Here is a 24248-nt window from a genome sequence, read left to right as displayed (position 1 = left end):
TCTACAATTATGCATTGTAAAAGTATACTCCCAGTATATACATTACAACTTTTTTTTTTTTTTTTGTAAGCACCATCAGGTTTGCTCAACCTGTTTCTTAAGCCGTATAATAGAGAGATTGCAACTAGTGATTTTCGTGTAAGTACAGCAAGCAGAGAGAGAGAGAGAGAGAGAGAGAGAGAGAGAGAGAGAGAGAGAGAGAGAGAGAGAGAGAGAGAGAGAGAGAGAGAGAGAGGGCAATGTATTCACCCCTGAGAACTGTGGCATTTCCGAAGTTCTCTCGCTTATATTTCTCTGTGGGGATTGCAGAATAGTTTATATCTTTACTGTTCCAGAGTAAGATGCTAAATCCTATTTCAGGAAATTATTTCCTTCCATCATTGCCCTACGCTGATTGCCGAATTGTTTAATTGTGTTTTGCTGTTAATTATTTAGGTACAGATTCATTCGTCAATACCATATGAACTTATCTTATAAATGTTTAAACTTAATGGCGACTCGTCCGGCAGTAGTATTTGAAACATATTAAAATTTGGAGTAAGTGAATACAATCTGCTTCTCTGTTTCATAAAAGAGTTGAAATAATTATTTTGATTGACTTTCTGTTTCCTCTTATGTCTGGAAGGAAGAGACAAATAAACAACACAGGGTTTTGTCCAAGGTACGAACTGATTAATGAAGAAAAAAAGAGTTTCGTAAAGATAAGATATTAAATGTAGAACACACAAAATAGATAAGCAGATTATGATAAAGTCTTCCCTGAGAGTTGATGTTTAGTGTTAACCAAATATAATTTTGCAAATATCAAAATACAAACTCCCGGTAGAGAACAATTACAATCGGCATGAAATTCAGTGGTTTTAGAAGAATATATTATACTCAGTTCGCCAAGACCCTGTTCATAGACCCCTGAATTACATATAATGAAACCATTCTCACTCTACTGATTCAAATCAGTCTAAATGAAAACTGAAAAGGATAACAAAAAAGACAAAGAGATTTCGGGTATAAAAGTTTTATTAATATCATCACAGGATTAACTGGGATATATATACACATTGATTAGGGTCACTGATATAAAGTAGTCGTGACATGCACATGGTACAAAATTATCATTTAGAACAACAAAAGCAGTCCAGCTCCGTGAAAGGAAAAAAATATGGATCAAGACGGGGAATTATGGGCCAACTAGAGGAAATACTAGAGAGATCACTCATTGGAAAACAGCATGGGTTGTCCATATGGCGATTAGTAAATATATAACGACAATACATGAGTGTTGAACTAATGGTTATATTAGGTTGTGACTTTGGTTTTGATCCCTAATTTATTGTAGTGTCCTATATTTACCCCCACTCGAACCATTTTCCCTCAACGGCGGCCATCGTTTACCCCCAAGTCTAAAAATCAGGAGTAGGTGTGACGCTCCAAATACGATAATTTCCTGCTGGATTCGGGGATTTTTAATTTCTTTGCCTCACACTTACTCCTTTTATTTCTTTTTTTTTCTCTTCAGAAGCAGAGAAAACATACAAAATTTGAGAAGCGTGGTTGTAGACGTATAAAAACTGTATCACTTTTCTTTTAGACTTTTTTGTAAACGTTGGTCCGCAGCTTCGAGTTGTCATTTCAAACACTTTAATATATATATCAATGATTTACTGTCTTTGGTTCTGCTGTATGGCTTTTTGAAAGAGGAAAATAATGGTTTTGTAGTAAAATGGCAGTGCAGTGAATGAGCGAGAATCTTTAATGTCATCAAATAATAGAAATCATATGCCAATTCTCATGTTTCACGTTTTCCATTAACAATGCTTACCAAAAGACTGTAAAGGATCTTTCTATGTTTATATAATCCATCAGCCATTTGCATAGAATTGAAACGGTCTAACTTTGTGGTATTTTTGTGAGAAACAGCTGAACTTATCAGGCAAATATTAACCGATTTTATTTTCTCTCTTCCTTTGAATTAAGGTCTTTCATAACTATATCATTAGCCGGCAAACAGGTACAATGTACACTAATAAAAAAAAAGCTAAAAGTCGAGGTCCGAAATGAAAGCATACTGTACCACATGTCTCCATTTTCTTTTAACGGAACGCCATTTTCTTTTAACGGAACGCAAAACTCAAAACTCAAAAGCACTCGAGCTAATCAACGAACGGGATGCTTAATAGGAGTCAATGGTGTTCTATTTCTAGATCAATCTTGCGGTTTGTGTTAGTACTATTCTGTCCTGTATTTTGTCCTAGTTATTTCCACGGTGAGCCTCTCGTAAAACGTAAACCATTATTATTATTATTTTTCTTCCCCGTGTGAAAATATGAACAAGATATAATATTGTTCTAAGCGTAATTAAAAAGGCCACAGTATTTTCCAGAACTATCGAGGGATTTCCAGTTAATTGTTCTTGCAGTTCACATTAATTAACGTTATGGGCGGTGGCGATTGTGTTTGCACTGACATAAGTCTGTTTAACATTAGTGTATACGTTGGCTCATCTTCTTCTATGATTCTCAAAGGAAAATCTACCCAAAGAATAAGAAATGAAGACGTAAGTGAAGGAACCGAAAAATATTATTGACCACTTCCTGTCCGAAAGGTGATTATTACACTTTTTTTTTTACTATCAGGAACAGAAAGGAATATGATAATTCTCATTACATTGTGCCTGTTTCATGTAGCTCGACTAACTTTAAAAAAAACAATGTCTGTTTCTCACATTTTCTTTCTTTCTCTCGAATAGTTTGAAAGCTGTAACCATATTATTTTCCCGATTGTTATCACGGTAATGATTAATTCATTACCCCGTCGCAAGAATGATCATGATAATTAATTCCTCAATATAAAACGTCGAAGTTTTTTTCCTTTTTTTCCCCATGGATCAGACTACACAAAAGGCAATAATATGGAAAATCCGTTGCTTAAAATCGCAAGCTGTTTCGAATACCAATTGCAGCCCCAGACTTCTCAAGGATCGTGGAATACACTTAATGATTATTGCCTTACATTCTCGAACATCTAAAATACTTTTTTTTTACACAATTCACTGACGGGTACAGTCATTTTTTCTCAAGATTGAACACCGCTTCAGGTAGGGTAATACTGTATTCTTTCATAGAAATATCGGTGTACAAGGCGGTCTGTGAGATATTTCCTTCTTTACTATTAACTGTTTCTCACTATTTACATTCGTAGTTGCATATTCTAACCCATTGACGACAAAGAACTATTAGTTATGTATTTTTTTTAAAGGTAAAAACACCAATCTAACTCATTTTTTTCTTTTCTTTTTGTTTGTTTGTTTTATATATATATATATATATATATATATATATATATATATATATATATATATATATTAAAAGACGAGTGTACCCTATCACCCCTCCCCTCCCCTCCCCTCCCCCTAACCCCCACGGAAGCTGTTGTAAAAATGGTCATCATAAACACTACCATTAGGATGTGTCTTGTTTTTTTTGTTTTTTTAAGTACACTTTCTCGTAGACGTAGGAAACAATCTCTATCGTACACACATTCCCACCGCACGGCCTTGTGGAAGAGGCTCTTGTCAGTCATTTACGAATATATACCAAAAGAAAAAGAAAAAAAAAATATCTATCGGAAACATAAATGAAAAAAAACGAACAACATCCTTACAATTTGCTTCTCACATTCCACTTCCTTATATACAACATATGAAACCAACAGTCGTAAAAAAAATCTATATTACATCGCAAGGGTATATATCGATCATACTCCACACTATCCTAAAGTTACCCTCGCGGTCTGCAATCACGTCGCAAAGTACAAACGAACACGTTTTGGTTGCTCTGTGGCACGATGACTGGTTCTCAGGCCCCCTCCGTCTGTGTGGCCACCGACGGCAGAGGCAGCGACCCAACGCCCTCGCTCGAACTCCCCCGACAGGAACTCCCCGACGGGAAGCGGAGGAGGGGGGGCCGGGGGGGGGTTCTGAACGCGGAGACGTCGACAAGCGCTGCAGCCGCGTCGGGAACGTACGTAGTCGACGGAGGTACTTCGGCCTTAAAGTATTAAAGGTTTGACGTCCGTGGACTTGCTTTTAGAGAGAAGGACAGGTTCATCCGCTGGGAAGTCCGCACTTAATAAACTCTGGCCGTTAAAGCTACATACATGACTTTTGTTTTTCTTCTTTCTTTTTTTTTTTTTCTTTTTTTGAAATGATGGGAAAAGAGATTCTTAAAACCGAGTGTTTGTTCCGGATAGGACGACTGTCCCGCTCTCTAAAAATTCCGTCTTCCGAACATGAGAAAGATGATGTCTTTGGGGATCTTTGGTCCTATCCACTAAATGGATGTATGTTATCCAGAAGCCATAGTATTAAAACATTCCGTTAACTACACTACTGAATACAAATATAATTAAGATTACTTATTATGAAGCTGCCACTCTTGCTCGCACGCCATGAGGAGGAGAGTCCAGAGTCCAGAGGTCAGAGGTCGTAGCTTGTCAGACGGGTGTGTCATACAAACCTGCTTCCTTTTTCTTTAACTCTCAAGAACGCGTTGCTAGATATTGAGATCAAATCATAGGGTATAACAGCTGATCCGTAAAACATGTTACAAACATGTCCGTAACACTTCGGCAATCTGATACGCAAAATAATACCTTAATTTTTTTGGCTTTTTGTTTGTTTGTTTTTTTTCTCGCGAGAGGTACACCTTTTTTTTTCTTCTTTTATAACGTTAGCTACTGGTATATTGTGGATACATAATGATATATACAAAGTATGCAAATAAGGCAACTAGACATGTGTAGCCTTTTAAGGGTAAAGCGATGTGTGAGGTGTGACTTAGGTGTAGTGTTGATACAGCAATGATACAGTAGAAAAATCAGTATGCCATGTTTTCCGCCTATCACCCGTCGTAGTGATACACTCAAGGGTGACATTCAGATAGTATAATGGTACGTGAAAGAAGCAGTTTTTTGAATTCGTATTAAACCAGCAGATGTAAATAATTGTTCTTTTTTCTCTTTCGTTCTCGTTTGCCTTGCACACTTTTACAGGTTTGCTCTGCCTTGTGCGTTTGGTTACAGCAGACATACAATCGAAATGCTGAAGAGAAGCAAATGAACATCACTCAGAGATTTGAACAGCGTTGATCATAAGTGACAAACCCTGTTCTTACTATGTCTTCATTCTCACAGATTTCCAACCTGCCTCGAGGGCGTCCATATACTGTAGCTGTTTACTGTATTTCAACGTTATTTGATTATCTTTTTTTTTTCTTCTTCTTCTCTCTCTATTTTTATCTATATCGTTACAAATAAAAAATCATGGAAACACACCACTATCACGCCCTTTTTTAATTTTGATTCTTTCCTGAGGCTGATCTATTTAGTTTTCAAGGTCCTGCAGTTCACAGGATATCGGTTCTCCTTGTCAGGGTACTGAGGAATCTCCAGAAGCCCACCATAGCTTCCTGGGGCGCCTCCTTCAAGGTCTCTCCTGGGAAGCTCCGGTGACTGTGGTACTTCACGTCTCGGTTTGTTTGTTTATATATTTTTTTTAGTTCGTTTGTACTAGCTTGCGTTGCTCAGCAGGTCATCCACGTGTGTATTGCGGCGTTCAGAAAAGCCGGAGCTCCTTCACAGAAGCGTCTTCCGGAATCGGCCACGTCCACTTATCACAACGAGAGGTAGATCCAGCTAGCGAGGGGAATGGGGGAAGGGAGGGAGCGAGAACGAAAGGGAATGGGGGAAGGGAGGGAGCGAGAACGAAGGGGAATAGGGGAAGGGAGGGAGCGGGAACGAAGGGGAATGGGGGAAGGGAGGGAGCGGGAACGAAGGGGAATGGGGGAAGGGAGGGGAGAGGGAACGAAGGGGAGAAGGAAGGAAGGGAAGAAGGAAGGAAGGAGGGGGAAAGGAGGAAAATCAGGGAGACATAACATGGAAGAGCAGGAACTACAGAACCGAAGAAAAAAAGAAAGAAAATAGGGAGAAAGGGAGGAAGAACATCGATTCGGGAGATAAAAAAGATCGAGATAGTATAAAAAAGAAAAGAAAAGAAGAAAAGAACAGGACAAGGGAAAACAAAAATAGAACAAGGGAAAACCAGAACAGGACAAAGGAAAACAAAAACAGAACAAAGGAAAACCAGAACAGAAAAAGGGAAACCCAGAAGGGGACAAAGGAAAACAAAAAAAAAACAGAACAAATGAAAACCAGAAGGGGACAAATGAAAACCAGAAGGGGACAAATGAAAACCAGAAGGGGACAAATGAAAACCAGAACGGAAAAAGGGAAACCCAGAAGGGGACAAAGGAAAACAAAAAAAACAGAACAAATGAAAACCAGAAGGGGACAAATGAAAACCAGAACAGAAAAAGGGAAACCCAGAAGGGGACAAAGGAAACCCAGAAGGGGACGCGGGAAGGAAACCGTAGGACCCCAAGCCTATCCAAAGATCGCACGGAGGACCTGGATCTACCACAAAGGGAAAAATAATCTTAGAAGCGTAGTCAGGAGTGGAGGAGAGGCGTGGATTCCGGACCGGACGTCCATGAGCAGGTGGAGGCGGAGGAGGTCATGGTGGGCGGGGCTATGGGCGCGGGCGTGATGGTGGTTTGTCACACGTAGTCGAGGGCATCCCCTCATCTGCCGAACTGCCACGAGCCCATCGTCCCCACGCAGCGACCTGGGGGGAACGGGGGGCGTGAGGGAGGTGCCATGGTGGGTGGATGGACGATGGGGTGATGGGGGGGAGAGGGTCCGGGAAGATGATGGTGATGGTGGTGGTGAAGGTGAAGGGTGGTGATGTTGATGGTGGTGGTGGTGAAGGTGAAGGGTGGTGATGGTGATGATGGTGATGGTGGTGGTGAAGGGTGGTGATGATGATGGTGGTGGTGGTGGTGAAGGGTGGTGATGATGATGGTGGTGGTGGTGATGGTAGTGAAGGTGAAGGGTGGTGATGATGATGATGATGATGACGATGATAATGAAGATAATAACAATGTTTTTAATAATGACGGTGATAATGTAGATAATAGTAATATGAAAATAAAATAAACGATACATATATATGTAATGATAAGAAAAAAGTACTTCATTTGCATCTCTCTACTCATACATTTACCAAGCATTTTCCTCATCTTTATCCCTTCCCTCCTCCTCCCTTTCCTCCTTGTATTCCCTCTTCTTCCTTCCACTTCTTATTCCTCCTTCCTCCTCCCCCTTCTTCTTCTTTCTACCTCCCTTTCCTTCCTCATCTACCCATCCCTCCTTCCTTTCTCTCTTCCTTTTCCCTCCTTTATCTCGTTCACCTCCCACTCCCTCCTTCTCATTCCCACCACCTCCTATTTCCTCCTCCCCTTCTTTCTTGCTCCCATTCCCTCCTCCTCCCTCCTTCCACTTTCCACCTCCCTCCTTCCACTTTCCATCTCCCATCTCCCATTCCTTCCTTCCTTCTACCTCCAACCTCCCACTCAACCTCTCATCCCCTCCTCCCATCTCTCCCCCTTCCCCCACCCCACCTCCCACCTTTCCCCTCACTTTCCCATCCCCTCACCCCACCTCCTATCCCATACCCCACACCCCCACCTCCCCCCCAAAATCCCCTCCCCTTACCCACCTCCCATCCCATACCCCATACCCCCACCCCAACATCCCCTCCCTCCTCACCCCACCCTACCTCCCTTCCCCCCACCTTCTCCCCACCCCTCTCCACTTACCATCTTCGGTGAAAGTTGCCAGCGAAAGACGATGGAGTTTGTTGCTAAGGATTGCATCTGGCACTTCCTTCCGGGACACGGTGGACAGCGGAACCAACACGTCTGCAGGGAGAGAAAGAAGGGCGGGCGATTGGTCAGTGGGTGGGAGGGAGTGCTGGCTGGTGGGATGAGGGGGGGGGGGGAGGGAAGGGGGAGGGAGAGGAGGAGAGGGAAGGGGGAGGGAGGGGGAAGGGGGGAGGGAGAGGAGGAGAGGGAAGGGGGAGGGAGGGAGGGAGAGGAGGGAGGGAGAGGAGGAGAGGGAGGGAGAGGAGGAGAGGGAGGGAGAGGAGGAGAGGGAAGGGGGGAGGGAGAGGAGGAGAGGGAGGGAGGGAGGGAGAGGAGGGAGGGAGAGGAGAAGAGGGAGAGGAGGGGGGGAGAGGGAGGGAGGGATGGATAGAGTGAAAGGGAAAGGAAGAGGGTGAGCGGGAAGAAAACGGGGAGAAGGAGAAGGAGGAGAGGAGAGGATGAGAGGAAGGGGACAGGAAGAAGGGGAAGAAGGAAGAGAAGGAGAGGGAGAGGAGGAATGTGAGAGGGAAGGGGACAGAAAGAAGGGGAAGGAGACGAGAGAGGAGAAAGAGAGGGAGATGAAGAGTGTGGGGGGGATGCAGACAGGAAGGAGAAGAAGAGAGAGAGGGAGAAGCATTAGAAGAGGGAGAAGGAAAGAGAGGGGGGCGGGGAATGGGAAAAAGTAAGAGAGAAAGTAAGGGTGAGAGAAAGGGAGAGAGAACAACAGCATTTGCCCTGTAAAAAGTATATACCCAATCGGACAGAGCTTCTCATGGTGTGAGAGGTCCCTCAGTCAGGCATTAATCACACACTATACAATAGAGCTCATCCTATTTGGGTAACTTAACAAGTCAACAAAATACCTTTGCACAAATAATCAAAGTCAAGACCAGTGACAATAACAAACAAGTGGGGGAGGTGTGGGGTATGGGATGGGAGGTGGGGTGGGGGAAGGGGGGAGATGGAAGAAGGGAAGGGGAGGTGGGGTGGGGGAAGGGGGGGAGATGGGAGGATAATAACAAACAAGTGACATTCTCTGGCCTTCACTATGCGATGTTTTTTTGTGCAATAAAGCAAAGACTGAGATAGACCATGGATTTTCATGACTTCTATAGTTTTCAATGAGTTTGGCTTTGTCTCCAAAACAGCATTCTGTACATCACACACACATGGTATAATGATTTCCTACGTGTTGTGACAATAAGCTGATGCCTCCAAGATAGACCATTTTCTTCATCCTTCTTATAATCCATACTTAATCTTCGTAATTGGTTTAATTTACTAAATTAATTGATAAAGGGAATGTGTAATGTTGAATTCTCTGGAATTTGTTTGATCATATTCTTACTTATAGGTTTCCGAAAGACAAGAAAACCTTAAAGTATAACCTGGCGATGTTACCCCACTACCTGTTGTATGGCACAGGAGAAAGTTACTAACTCGAAATCGTATATGCTTGCGCTAGGATTCGCACAAAATATTTACAAACAAAAGCGAGGAATTAGAGGATCTATCTCTGCTTCTCCTTTAGAACCAATGAAGGCAAAGAAGTTAGGTTACAAATCGGGAATTTCACCTCTATATCTAAAAGTACGATCGCTCACTCCTGAAGTTCAATTTGTCGATTTGGAGCCTGACAGTCTATCACCCAGCATGGGCATGAGGCATAGGCCCCATGCTAAGGTGCAGAGAGCTATATTTCGGGGGCTATTACGATGTCAAGACGGGCACAGTAGCAGCGTAGCCTCACTCGGCAGAGCTGGAGAGACACTCAGTCTAGATGGAATTTCTTCCTAAGAGCCCGCCATGACACACTAACTATGAAACCGAAGAACAAGGCGTGGCCGAGAAGGGAAGGGGAGGGGAGGGGAGGGGAGGGGAGGGGAGGGAGGGAAGGGAGGGGAAGGGAGGGGAGGGAGGGAGAGGAAGGGAAGGGAGGGAAAGGAAGGGAAGGGAAGGGAAAAGGAAGGGAAGGGAAGGGAAAAGGAAGGGAAGGGAAGGGAAGAAAAGAAAAGAAAATGAAGGGAAGAGAAGGGAAGGGAAAGGGAAGAAAAGAAAAGAATAGGAAAGAAAAGGAAAGGAAGGGAAGGGAAAGAAAAGAAAAGGAAAGAAAAGGAAAGAAAAGAAAAGAAAAGGGAAAGAAAATGAAGGGAAGGGAAGGGCCAGTGCCTACCGTCGATCTCGGTGCCGTGGTCGAGCATGTGGCCCTCGAGGTCGTCCGGGTACTGCGCCGCCCGTCGCTTCAGCTCGTCCACAAAGGTACTGATAAGCGCGTCCATCATGATTGCCTGGGGGGGGGGGGGAGGACGCGGAGGGGGGGGGGGTCGTTAGGCATGTAGTTTTTGAGAGAATTGCTTTTATTATCAGTATTATTGTTGCTATTTGTTTTGATTATTATTATCATCATCATTACTGTTTTTGTTATTATGATTATTATTACCATTATCATATATATCAATATCAATATTATCATTAATGTCATTATTATTACATTTATTACCATTATAATCATCATCATCACTATTATCACTACTATCATCACTATCAGTAACACTACAAAAACATCCTCACCATCATCACCATCATCATTTATATCTATCATTAAAACCACCATCACTAAACCAATCACCCTAAACCATCAAAAATCAAAACACACACACACACACACGCACGCATAATCCCCCCCCCCACACACACACAAAACAACCCCCCCCCCAAGCCCCCCCCCCACACACACAACCCCCCCTACCCTCCCTCTTCCTCCCCTCCCCGTCCTCCTCCGCAGCCCCCCCCCCCCTACCTGCTTGGAGAAAATCTGCAGCAGTTTGGAGAATCTCCGCCCGTTTTCTACGACCGCGAACTGGAGAAATAAACACGGCAGGCAGTGCGGGTTCCTCTCGTTACTCGGTCTTGCATAGTCCCAGGAGAGCTCGTCGTACCGTAGGCTCAGCAACACCGTCTGGGGAAGGGCGGAAGGGCTGAGAGAGAGGGTTGTGGGGTTGGGGAGGTGGTTGGGGTTTGTGAGAGAGTGGTTGTGGGGTTGGTGAGGTGGTTGAAGTGTTTGGAGTTTGTGAGAGGGTTGTGGGGTTGGGAAGGTTGGTGAGGTGGTTGAGGTTTGTGAGGTGGTTGTGGGGTTTGTGAGTGGGTGGTTGAGGTTTGTGAGGTGGTTGTGGGGTTTGTGAGGGTTGTGGGGTTGGTGAGGTGGTTGGGGTTTGTGAGGTGGTTGAAGTGTTTGAGGTTTGTGAGGTTGGGGTTTGTGAGGTGGTTGTGGTTGGTGAGGTGGTTGAAGTGTGTGAGGTTTGAGGTTTGTGAGGTGTTTGAAGTGTTTGAGGTTTGTGTGTGTGAAGTGTTTGAAGTGTAGGAATTCTGTGAGGGAGGTTGTAAAGTTATAAAGTTGCTCTAGCTACATTTTTTTTTCGTTGTCGTCCATTGTAGTTTGTTTATTTCCGATGCATTTTCCTCCCCTCAATCAAAATGACGTTAGTTGAGCTAATAACATTGGGAGTGTCTTTCCTCTATAAACTGCACTAGGATGATTGGAGAAGAACAAACATAAACGTTTATGGGAGCACTGAACATGAATCCAAATTTCGGAGTTATATATATGTATAAAAAAAAACAAAGAGGAAGAGAGGTAGTGTGTGTGTGTGTGTGTGTGTGTTTGTTTGTTTGTTTGTTTGTTTGTATGTGTGTGTGTGTGTGTGTGTGTGTGTGTGTGTGTGTGTGTGTGTGTGTGTGTGTGTGTGTGTGTGTGTGTGTGTGTGTGTGTGTGTGTGTGTGTGTGTGTGTGTGTGTGTGTGTGTGTGTGTGTGTGTGTGTGTGTGTGTGTGTGTGTGTGTGTGTGTGTGTGTGCGTGTGCGTGAGAGAGAGAGAGAGAGAGAGAGAGAGAGAGAGAGAGAGAGAGAGAGAGAGAGAGAGAGAGAGAGAGAGAGAGAGAGAGAGAGAGAGAGAGAGAGAGAGAGAGAGAGAGAGAGAAATAGAGAGAGAGAGAGTGAGAGAGTGAGAGAGAGAGAGAGAGAGAGAGAGAGAGAGAGAGAGAGAGAGAGAGAGAGAGAGAGAGAGAGAGAGAGAGAGAGAGAGAGAGAGAGTGAGAGAGAGAGAGAGTGACAGAGAGAGAGAGAAAAAAAAAAGAAAGGAAAGAGAGAAACAAGAGAGAAAGAGAAAGAAAGAGAGAAAGAAAAAAAAGGAAACAGTAAACCAGAAAAAAAGAGACAGAGCGAGATAAAAGAAAAAAATAAATAATATAAATAAATAATAATAAAAATAAAATTCAACAAGGACAAACCAACATCACCCCACCCCCCCCCCCCCCAAAAAAAAAAAAAAAAAAACACGAGACGACTGACACAAGAAGAACCAAACTCACCGACTTCTTGGGATCTATGACACTGACACCCGTTCCGTTGATCGTAATCAAGACGGGAAGGTCGGGTCGGGGCAGCCACGAACTCACGCCCCTCGTCGGCTGCTCGATCTGCCCGTGGAAGAACGCGCTCCTGCAGGGGCGGAGGGGCGAGGGAAGTTAGTCTATCTAAGGCCAGGGAAGAGGGAGCGTTGTGATATGGGATGGGGGATGGGTTAGGTTAGGTTAGGTTGATGTTTCGGTTGACCTAACCTAACCTTGTGTTATTTTTTTTTTCTAACCTAACCTTGTTTTATTTTTTTTAACCTAATCTTGTCTTATTTTATTTTTTGTCTAACCTAACCTTGTCTTATTTTATTTCTTATTTAACCTAACCTTGTCTTATTTTTTTTTAACCTAACCTTGTCTTATTTTAGTTTTGTCTAACCTAACCTTGTCTTGTTTTATTTTGATCTAACCTAACCTTATCTTATTTCATTTTTTATCTAACCTAACCTTATCTTATTTCATTTTTATCTAACCTAACTTTGTCTTGTTTTATTTTTATCTAACCTAACCTTATCTTATTTTATTCTTATCTAACCTAACCTTGTCTTATTTTAGTTTTATCTAACCTAACCTTATCTTATTGTATCTTTATCTAACCTAACCTTGTCTTGTTTTATTTTTATCTAACCTAACCTTATCTTTTTTTATTCTTATCTAACCTAACCTTGTCTTATTTTAGTTTTATCTAACCTAACCTTGTCTTATTTTATTTTATCTGAACTAACCTTGTCTTGTTTTATTTTTTTTATCTAATCTAACCTTATCTTATTTTATCTTTATCTAACCTAACCTTGTCTTGTTTTATTTTTTTTATCTAACCTAACCTTATCTTATTTTATTTTTATTTTACCTAACCTAACCTTATCTTATTTTATTTTTATCTAACCTAACCTTATCTGATTTTATTTTCATCTAACCTAACCTTATCTTATTTTATATTTATCTAACCTAACCTTACTTTACTTTACCTAGCCTAGCCTTACTTTACCTTACCTAGCATAGCCTAATATTCGGGGGGGTTTGTGGTGTTTGTGTACAATTGTTGTTTTTTTCAGATGTGTTTGTTTGGATTCAGAGGGACTCTTTGTCTCTTTTTGTTTGCTTTATATATATATATTTTTTTTTTTTCATTCTCTCTCTCTCTCTCTCTCTCTCTCTCTCTCTCTCTCTCTCTCTCTCTCTCTCTCTCCCTCTCCCTCTCCCTCTTACATCCTTTATAGAGGACGGCATTTTATCAGATATATTATGCACTACTATGTCTTATGTATAGCTTTGCCCTTCCCTTATCCTCATCCTTGCCCTCACGTTCTCCCTTTTCCTCATCAACACCCACACCCAAAACCACACCCTCTCCCTTCCTCTTCCTCCCCTCATCCTTTGTTCTAATACTACCCCCCTCCCCCTCCCCCCCCAAAAAAAAGCAAAACGCCATCTCTCACCCATAGTAAGGAAGGGACCAAGAGAACTCGAGGTACTTTCTGACCAGCTTCCTCGCCGTGACGTTGCTCGGAATCGACCGGAACTGCTCGATTATCCGAATCTCCGGCGTGGATTTGCTACTAAAGCTAATCAGGTCACTGAACTTGAGTCTGCAAGCGTGTTCGGGAAGGTAGTCCAAAAGGCGACGTCTGGAAAGGAAGAAGGAAAGAAGAAAAAAAAGTTGTTTGGGAGTTTGCCGAAGATTCCGTCCCGCGCGGAAAGTTTTGTTGCTGGTATTTTTGTTGTTCTTGTTGCTGCAGGAAATATGTGAGTAGAATTCTGCTACGCTATTTGTTTCCTTCGTTTTGTGTTCAGGTTGAGATGCATTTGATCTGGTTGCTCATTATGACTGATGACGGGTAAACGGTGATAACTATTTGATAACTGACTGGTTGGTACTTATCTAGAATACACATGTTATTCGTACTTTGTATTCATCCAGTCACTACCAACCACCCAAACGCATCTCCACCTTAATAAATAAAAGAATGAGCATTGCACATACACTTTCACAACATCCCAGTCACAAAAAATCCAAGAAAATAACATCGAAGAAGATATATATAAATCACCTAATAAATCGACCCAAGACCAACCTGAAGAAGGAAGGCGTGTGTGTCGTGTGGTCGTAAGGTCCCAGCTCCAGCCTTCCTTGGATTCCTGCCAACATTTCGTAATCAGAGAGCTCGCATGGGTACCGCGCCGACCGCATGTTCCACTGAGCTTCCTCGTACAGGAGTTCTAAGATCTTCGGGTCTCTGTGTGGGTCGAGGGTCCGTGTTATTGCCTTTGGATTTGGTGAGCTTTTTCAAATCTTATATTTTCGCGGTTTTTTTTTTTCTTGAGGGAAAAACGGGAGGATATTTACGATGCGGGAATCTTTAGATTTCATTATCAAGTTGGGAATTCTCTCTAAAGTTTGGCTTGATCAGGGTGTATGGGACAGGGACGAGTGGAAAGACTTGAAAAGGGAACTGTAATATTTTCGAGTTTTTTTTGTTTGTTTTTTTTTCTCTCTCTGTCCGCATTTTTTATCTTTAAGTGGTTCAACTTATGTATCGGCATCCGTAAAATATACAATGGCCAATTAAAAACAACAAAAATGAACAGTTTTGTATAATTCACCGATCACACAACTATAAGACTGGCAAAACTGAGATTCGCAACGTATGAAATAATTTCCCCAAAGTTAGGTGCGGAGATGACCACCTGCTGCTCCGTGTGGTCAGTCCAGAAATTTAAGATTTTGTTTGGTCGTGGCGTGTGATTCGCAGGGATAATACTTTCACGGGGAATAAGACCACACTGATGGGTGTTTTTTTCGAGAGTCTGCAGTATGAAGGGCCATCCACTGGTGCACAATACTGCGTGTTGGGAAGTAATCCGAGCATTGCAGCTTTTAGAATTCAACAAAAGGAATTATAGTCATCCCTCTTTTATATTCTTCTTTCCCTAATGTTCGTGAGCCATGCAACTTGAAGGATTTAACTATTTCGCAAAATGTCTCCTGCTTCTCCGAATATATAAATATTCAAAAAGGCGTAAAACAATAAGTTTCTCCCTCAAAAAAGTTTTTTTTTCCCTTTCTATTCATGTTTCTTTATCAAAAGACTTGAAAAAAATATATAATTCCACAAATTTTCCTACACCTCTCAGACATACCAAAGAAAGAAAAAAGAACAGCAATAAAGAGGATAACAATAACAAAACACCAAAATCTCTGCCCTCAAAGAACCTCCTCACCTAATCTTGACTTCGTCCCTCTTGCTAAAGAAGATATTTCTCCTCAACACCATTTTGGGTTCGTAAGCGTAGCGTGCATCCTGCGCCCTCACCGGCACCTGGGTGAATCTCTTGAGCAGCTCCCCCCACTGGCGCCGGATCTCCAGGGCTCGTTGGTAGGGCTTCAGTTGGATCTCTGTGGGCGGGGTTGGCAGAGGGAGTCATTAGGGGCTGGGGTGCGAGGGGCGTGGCTTGCTTGGTGTTGATTCGTTATTTGACTATGTGTTTATTCCTTTCTCTCTCTTTCTCTTTTTTTTCTCTTTCTCTTTTTCTTTTTTCTCTTTCTCTTTCTCTTTCTCTTTCTCTTTCTCTTTCTCTTTCTCTCTCTCTCTCTCTCCCTCTCTCTCTCTCTCCATCTCTCTCTCTCTCCCTCTCCATCTCTCTCTCCCTCCCTCTCTCTCTCTCTCTCTCTCTCTCTCTCTCTCTCTCTCTCTCTCTCCCTCTCTCCTCCTCACTTCTCTCTCTCATCTCTCTCTCTCTCTCTCTCTCTCTCTCTCTCTCTCCATCTCTCTCTTCAATTCTCTCCTCTCCGTGTTCTCTCCTCTCTCCTCTCTCTCTCTCCCCCTCTCTCTCTCTCCTCTCTCTCTCTCTCTCTCTCTCTCTCTCTCTCTCTCTCTCTCTCTCTCTCTCTCTCTCTCTCTCTCTCTCTCTCTCTCTCTCTCTCTCTCTCTCTCTCTCTCTCTCCTCTCTCTCTTCTCTCTCTCTCTCTCTCTCTCTCTCTCTCTCTCTCTCTCTCTCTCTCTCCATCTCTCTCTCTCTCTCTCTCTCTCTCTCTCTCTCTCTCTCTCTCTCTCTCTCTCCCGACCACACAATATCACGATCTCTCTCCAAAATACATAATTCTATCTATCAATCGACACACTCTTCCATACCTCCTTCAAAACAGTAAACGCACTTCTTTCTTCCTCTCTTTCACACGCACACACACAACACACAAAACACACACACACAACATAACACACACACACAACATAACACAACACACAGCACAACACAACACACACACACACACACACAAACAACACAACACACAACACAAACACACACAATACAACACACACAACACAACACAACACAACACACACACAACGCAACACAACACACACACACACACAACACAACATACACACAACACACACAATACACACACACAACACACACACACAACACAACACAACATACACACACACACAACGCAACACACACAATACACACAACACAACACAATACAAACACACACAACATAACATACACACACAACACAACACACACACACACACACAATACACACACACAACACAACACACACACACACACACACCCATCCACCCACCCACACAACACAACACAACACAACACACCACACACCCACACCCACCCATCCACACACACAACACACACTTTCCCTCCAACCCAGCAAACGCACCAAGAACCGGTGAGACCATCCAGATGGCGAACACCTCCATGGCCTGTTTGGGCAGAGTCACGTCCTCCTCCTCTATGACCATCGACTGAAGTTCTTGGGCGGTGATCTTGGCGCCATCCTCGAGCCGGAGTCTAACGGCCACGCGGGAGTGAAGGAACACACACACTTCTACCATTCCTTAGGAGGAACAAGATCCTTGAGATTCTTCACGATAAAACATGATAAAACAAAGATTCCTTAAGATAAACAAGATTGCGAGGGGGAAGAAGTTACGGGAGAGAAAAGTCTGTGGGTCATCAAAAGAGGGGCGAGTTTCGAAGCCACCTGGGTTTGTTGATTCGAATACGTTTGATAATAAGATTGATTGATTGAACTTCTTGTGCTGTTGTGGCTGTATTATGAGATGTTGAGAAAGTAAACAATTTAGGCGAAGTCAGCACTGCTATGAATATAGGATAAAGAAAAAATCATAAAACTTTTTTGAAATGAAAGTTATTGTAAATATGTGACTACTGTTTTAACAAATATTGATTATTGTTATCAAAATAATGAATTTAAAGAATCTAGAAATTTTAATATATTTTTTTTGTGTGTGAAAGTTGTATAAACAAATTAAGGAAAATATTGTGTTGTCAAATAAAAGTTTTATGGCTATTGTTATTGTTATAAATATTTACTTACGGTTGAAAACATATTTACAGTTTATATTTACTCATGAAAGATGATTAATCCGGTGAATTGACAAAATATTATTTCCTATTTTGGAGTTCTGACTGCTTTTCAATAACAGTATTGACAGTAAAGACTGTTTCATGATTTAGCGTAAATATAATAACGATTAATAAAACGAAACCAACACATTCTCAATTATCTACACTAAACTATCCTTGCTTTTGATAATTACTTCATTTTTTTTCTTCTTTTTTATAATCTCCTCCTTGTATCCTTTTTATCATGGTTTCCCCTGAACATTATTTCTTGTCTCATCTCCCACCAGACAGAAAACGGAAACTAACGGCCGAGCTTTTTAAATATATATGCAAATTTCCTTGATGGATTTATTACTCAAGTTTAAAAAGTGAAGGAAAAGAACGTAAAATAAGGATGAGGATGATGATAATAATGATTATTAGGATTATGATTGTTATGATCACATCTTAATAATATAATATAAAATAACATAATTGATACAATGTTTATATAATATTGAGTGTTTAATCATAACAGAAAATACTAATGATTCCTAGACTCTTATATTAAGGCCAAATATATCGTTTCTGCTATCCTTTCTTTAATGCCATTATTCGTGACCTATTTAATTATAAATATTCTTTATTTCTAGAATGAGTTTCGATAACGTTATACCATACTCTTCTAATTCAGCAGTTAGGAGTTGCAACAAATGCAAAGAATGAAAAACATTATATTTTGAAAATTTGAAATTCTTTACATTTCCTTTCCCCCAACGGCTTTTCCGACAGTTTCTCTCCTCTTCAGGATATTCTCTCCCAGAGTCTTTCATCTTCATCTCTTCTCCCCCTCCCCTCCCCTCCCCCTTATAGAAAAAAACGAAAAATACGAAGAAAAAAAGAAAAAGAAAACCCACCTTTACTCTTCCTATCGTGGTCGTTCTTGTTGGTCTTATCGAGGTCGTCGTGATGGTGGGTGGCCGCAGTCTGAGGAACCGATGGATGAGTCACGCTCGTGGTCGTGGGCATAGAGTGGACCGGCATGGACGCCACACTCGTCTGCGCGGGCGTGCTCATCAGGTGGGTGGATGGGCGTCGGGTCTCGGGGTCTAAGGACATGGGCGGCACGTCGAAGGCCGGCGGCGGTAAGCTGGGGTAAAATCCGGCCGCCTTGTCCAGGTGGTCTGCGCTGCCCTTGTAGTCGCCACGGAGGAAGTCCGCTCTCTCGCGCAGGAACTCCCTGACGAAGGAAGGGGCGGGTTGAATGAGGGCGTGGGAGGGAGGGAGGGAGGGAGGGGGAGGGAGAGGGAAAGAGAGATGGAGGGAAGGAAGGAAGGGAGGGAGGGATTGAGAGAGAGGGGGGCTGAGTGAGTGAGTGAGTTTGTGTGTGAGTGTGTATGTGTGAGTGAGTGTGTGTGTGTGCGTGTGTGAGTGTGAGCGTGAGTGTGAGTGTGAGTGTGTATGTGTATGTGTGAGTGTGAGTGTGTGTGTGTGTGTGTGTGTGTGTGTGAGTGTGAGTGTGAGTGTGAGTGTGTATGTGTGAGTGAGTGTGTGTGTGTGCGTGTGAGTGTGAGTGTGTATGTGTATGTGTGAGTGTGTGTGCGTGTGTGAGTGTGTATGTGTGAGTGAGTGAGTGTGTGTGTGCGTGAGTGTGTGAGTGTGAGCGTGAGTGTGTGTGTGTGTGTGTGTGTGTGTGTGTGTGAGTGTGTGTGTATGTGTGTGTGTGTCTATAGATCAAAACAATATAATGAAACGATTGCGGTGTGCATGTAACTGTACGGCCGTGTATCTATAGGCCTATATTCATTTCGTGCATCCTTTGCGATTTGTAGAAGGTTATAGGTCTATATCTGTGTGGTTTATCCTTGTCTGGCTGGCTATGGCCCCATGGTAAATAGCCCTGTATATCTATACGAGTTATTGATTGTCGAATTAATGTCTGGTAGTATATGCCATCTATATGACAAAAGGACAAAGTTGGGTCTCCCTGCAATTAAAAGTTTGTTATTTTAGTCGAGTTGGTGTCACTGAACTATGACGATAAACTAGTGATGGTGAAGCTTTCTTTTTAAAAAATCGTTTTATCTAGATTTTTTTTTTTTTTTTTTTTTTTTTTTTTTTTTTTTTTCGCAATTCACGGTTCCTATTGTGACACGAAGCCTAGACATGATAAATAATCTTTACTATAAGAGATTCCAAGAGATTGGTAAAAAATGGGGTCTCATTTTCCTTTTATTTTCTGGAATAACTAGAATAACTGCAAAGATAACCTACTTTAATGAAGAAAAAAATCGGTAAGAATAAGATTAACATAAGTGCTTACATTTTGAAAAAAACATGAACACGAGAGTTCTCATTACTAACCGCTATATAATTCTTAAGCAAAAAGAATATATAACACCCCCAAAGAATGTCTAACGTTAATATTCTCTCGCGTGTCAAAATCTCATTACGAAAGCTAAAAGAATTTGTTTGTACATCACGCACGTTGGGAATTCCAACAGCTTGATCCCCTTTGTGAGTTGACACTAGAAACACTATTTATTTAACCTTCTGTGAAAAGATATATTAAGACGAGAACTCAAACCACGAACGTATGATTTTGTTGCATTTCCATCACTTACCTGGATATCGTAGCAGACCGTGGAAATGCATCAGTCTCCCCTCGAGGTCGTCTGGACAGAAAACGGGAATTAATGGATGTGTTTTTTCCTCAGTTGGATAATAGATGTTTATGTTAGCATAACCACATGCGAGCCACTGTCTTTTCCAGATTCTGAATACTTTCATGAATTAATTTGAGAATATCTTTTTATGTAAAAGCTTCGTCTAGGTAAAAGTTGCTGAAAACATGTGGAGTTCATCAACTTACAACTGAACTTTAACTCATGGTTCTGTTCATTGCATTACACAAAATACCTCCCTAAGTTACGATTGTAACATGCAACGCCAAACTGTATGTAGTAGGATTTGTGCTGGTGGACACTATTCTGTTAAATAACTGCGTTGTGCTGCTGTGGTACATTTAATTAATCAGTGAATGAGATGATAAACAAACAACTAACATGTGCCATGCAAGACGACTTTATGCAAATCAACTGTAACAAATCGCTTTCTACATCCCCCCTCAGGTCCAGCTGAACCAAAATGCAATTAAACTTTCATGTAATCTAATTTTAAGCAAACTAATGAAATTATTCTACCTAGCCCTCTGAGGCCTTACCTGCGAGTCCTGGGCAGCGAGAATTCGTTAAAAATACAAGTCAGTGGTTTTACTTCTTCACATGTGCATGGTATGTCATTATGGCCACTGCCTGATAAAACTTTACTGAAATATGTTCTACTACTGGTTAAAAATCACTACTGAAAGCTTTTTGGTATGAGTCAATAATGCTTTACTGAAACAAGTTTACTACTGCTGTAACTGCTTCTACTACTACAATTACTACTATTGCTACTGTTACTGCTACTACAACTACTTATTTACTTTTATATCTAGCACTTTTACCCTTCAGGTTAATAGCTTTAATTAACAGGTGATGATGTTCTTGCTAATGCTTATTCTAATGCAGCAATAAAAACTCTTTTAAAATAAGCTATCGTTATCATTACCACACCAACACTGTCTCCTACTGATAGCAAAACTTTTACAATTATAATGCCCTTCTAATGAATAACCTTAAACTACCATAAAAAATACCATAAAAATACCATTTGATACTCCCATTGTAAGTTTGAACCACCACTTTACACACAGTATATTACAACCCCTACCGAGAGTTATGGCCGGTACTTTATAACAGTGAAAATCGATGAAAGGAAAAATCTTTTATAACTACTAACTCTAACAACTCTTCTAACCTCTTTACACCTCACGGACAACCCCTCCCCCCCACCCCGCTACCTACCTCCCTCGAAAATAACCCCACACCCCCTTATACCTCTCTCATAGACAACCCTGCCTATTCTTTACTTTACTGGCAACCCCGCACCTGTTCTATTTCAATCCTCAAACAACCCCACGGCCACACCTCTGTTAAAGACAACCCCATCCCCACATCTCCCTCGGATGTAACCCCCTACGACCCATTCCTATACCTAATTAACCTCACAGACAACCCCAACCTCTCACTAGAGTCATAGACTAACCCACTCTAACACCTACCTACCCCTTAGACAACCCCCTTTCATCCCAACCTCGTTCACCAAAGAACTACTCCCACCCCGACTCTAATCCATACTCTTATCCCCTCGCCAAAGCCAACCCCGACTCCACCCCCTCATTCTCACCAAAGCCAACCCCCACTAACCTCCTCCCTTTTCATCAACCCCACTAACCTCTGTCCCCCTTCATAAACCCCACCCCCTCACCAACCCCCCTAACCTCTTCCCCACTCACCAGCCCCCCTAACCCCACCCCTTCCATCAACCCCTCCCCCCTCACTAACCCCCACCCCAATTCATCAACCCCTCCCCCCTCACCAATCCCCAATCCCCCACCCCCTTCACCAACCCCTCCCCCTCCCCCCTCACCAACCCCCACCCTTTTCATCAACCCCACTAACCCCTCCCCCCTCACCAACCCCACTAACCCCCAACCCCTCCCCCTCCCCCCTCACCAACCCCCACCCTTTTCATCAACCCCACTAACCCCTCCCCCCTCACCAATCCCCAACCCCCAACCCCCCATCACCCACCTGGAGATGGTAGCCGAACGCGGGAAGGCATCGTAGTCTCCGTAGGGCCTCCGCGCCGGGTACTCTACAGGAATGACAGTGATGTAGTTCTGGCCGGCGTCCGTCTGGTGTCCCCCTCCAAGGCCTCCTCCTCCCCCGCCACTCTCTTCTTCGAAGCCGTAGTCGGACATCTTCCCTAAGGGCATGGGCTGATGGGGGCGGAGGCAGGAGGGAAGATCTTGCTTGTGGTTAGTTCGTCGGAGGTAGTAGGCCTAGAGGCTAAGAATAACAGGCTTTGGGGGAGGGGGTCTAGCTTTTTTGGGCTTGGCGTGGCCGACATGGCGTGCTAAATGTGTTGTGTGTAAGGTCATATATTTAGCTATCTATGTATTAGTTACATATATGTCAGATGGATACATTATATATATCTTTATATCTATCTATCTATATATATATATATATACATACACACAGACACACACACACACACACACACACACACACATATATATATTATAATATATACATATATATATATATATATATATATATATATATATATATATATATATATATATATATATATATATATATACACACACACACACGCTGCTCATTGATAAGTATATAAACACATATGAATGTAAAAATATTCATAAGCTTATAAACTAGGGATGAAAATATGTGATGCGAATGTATTTGTGCGAGTGAAAATACCGAGAAACAGTCAACAAAAACACAGGAAAACAAACAACATAAAACTAACAATTCAACATATAAATACATAGCTATGCAAATCATATAAAGTTAATTCCTACAGCAGTTCCTCCCTCTTTCAACCCTAGCGCCAGTATTTCATTATAAAGTTCCTATTCTGAAAATAAGTCACCCCCCAAAAAAGAAAAAGAAAACGGGACAAACTATTCCAATGAAAACGGGAAGAGAACTATGGAACCACAAGTAATTTCAACTATGCATGTGCGTGCTCCGTGGACATTCTATTTAAAGAAGATCTAAAAATAATAATTGGGTTTTGCATTAACAGCAGTAGGACGGCTAGGAATATCTCGGCCGGTTAAAAAGGTTATATTGAGGAGCGAGTCAATACTTTGCTTCAGCTGTGCCGTGGCTCACCCTCTTGGTTCGTCTTCATATATATATATCATATGTGTGTATATATGTGTGTGTGAGAGAATATATATATAAATATGTAGGTAGGTATATATATATCTATATATATTCATGTGGTTATGTATATATATATTCATATGGTTATATATATATATATATATATATATATATATATATATATATAGAGAGAGAGAGAGAGAGAGAGAGAGAGAGAGAGAGAGAGAGAGAGAGAGAAAGATACACATATACATACATACACATGTATATATATGTGTGTGTGTTTATGTGCGAGTTACAAGTAACCTAAACGTATAATATATATATATATATATATATATATATATATATATATATATACATATATATACATTTTATTGTATTTTTTTTGTTTTTTTTTTCTCGTGGCTTCTAGAATGTGCCTTCACTGAAAGATCCCATTAACCTTTGGAGGATCCCCTAAATACAGAGGTACACTCTATCTTCTCTCTTGTATTTAATCATTGATGCTAGAGACAATAAACTTCCATTTACTTCGTTTCAAAGCCGAACAAATGTCAGAAAAAGGGAGCAATGTTCCAAAATAACTTTCCTCACACAAGGAAGTTCTTAAATATTTGAGGGACTCTCGAGTGACGTCACGAACTCCAAAGGTTATAGCTACTATATTCGTATCAGCAGAAGAGAGATAGAGAGACAGAGGAATAGAGAAATAGAGAGAACGAGAGAGAGAGGAGGGGGGGAGAGGGAGAGAGATAGAGAGAGAGAGAGGGAAAAATATAGAGAACGAGAGAGAGGAGGGGAGGGAGAGGGAGGGAGAGATAGAGAGAGAGAGAGAGGGAGAGATAGATAGAGAGATAGAGACAGAAAGCGAAATAGAGAGAGCGATGACGTCACACA

At 41.9% G+C, this 24248-nt stretch overlaps 1 protein-coding gene across 3 annotated transcripts in view; it reads right to left on the bottom strand.

Annotated features, from left to right (window-relative positions):
- Positions 1-999: 999 nt before the first annotated feature.
- Bili (FERM domain-containing protein 8 Bili) overlaps positions 1000-24248 on the bottom strand; it is a 51233-nt gene continuing 27984 nt past the window's right edge. For 2 of the 3 annotated variants that reach the window (XM_086551960.1, XM_086551958.1), the window contains exons 2-13: positions 22242-22429; positions 20169-20219; positions 18462-18784; positions 16856-17032; positions 15391-15565; positions 14244-14405; positions 13608-13796; positions 12124-12253; positions 10558-10716; positions 9931-10045; positions 7713-7814; positions 1000-6679 (exon numbers count right to left, since the gene is read on the bottom strand). In XM_086551960.1, coding sequence (XP_086408086.1) covers positions 6636-6679; positions 7713-7814; positions 9931-10045; positions 10558-10716; positions 12124-12253; positions 13608-13796; positions 14244-14405; positions 15391-15565; positions 16856-17032; positions 18462-18784; positions 20169-20219; positions 22242-22429 — 1815 coding nt within the window. In that variant the 3' untranslated portion in view covers positions 1000-6635. The remainder of the gene's footprint in view (positions 6680-7712; positions 7815-9930; positions 10046-10557; positions 10717-12123; positions 12254-13607; positions 13797-14243; positions 14406-15390; positions 15566-16855; positions 17033-18461; positions 18785-20168; positions 20220-22241; positions 22430-24248) is intronic. The other variant, XM_086551959.1, reaches the window with a different exon arrangement.

This window comes from Penaeus japonicus, unplaced genomic scaffold (assembly GCF_977035675.1).
Source record: "Penaeus japonicus unplaced genomic scaffold, GWHDUDI00000001_assembly GWHDUDI00000026, whole genome shotgun sequence".
NCBI classification, from domain to species: Eukaryota; Metazoa; Arthropoda; class Malacostraca; order Decapoda; family Penaeidae; genus Penaeus; species Penaeus japonicus.
This window is presented reverse-complemented; position numbering and strand designations above follow the sequence as displayed.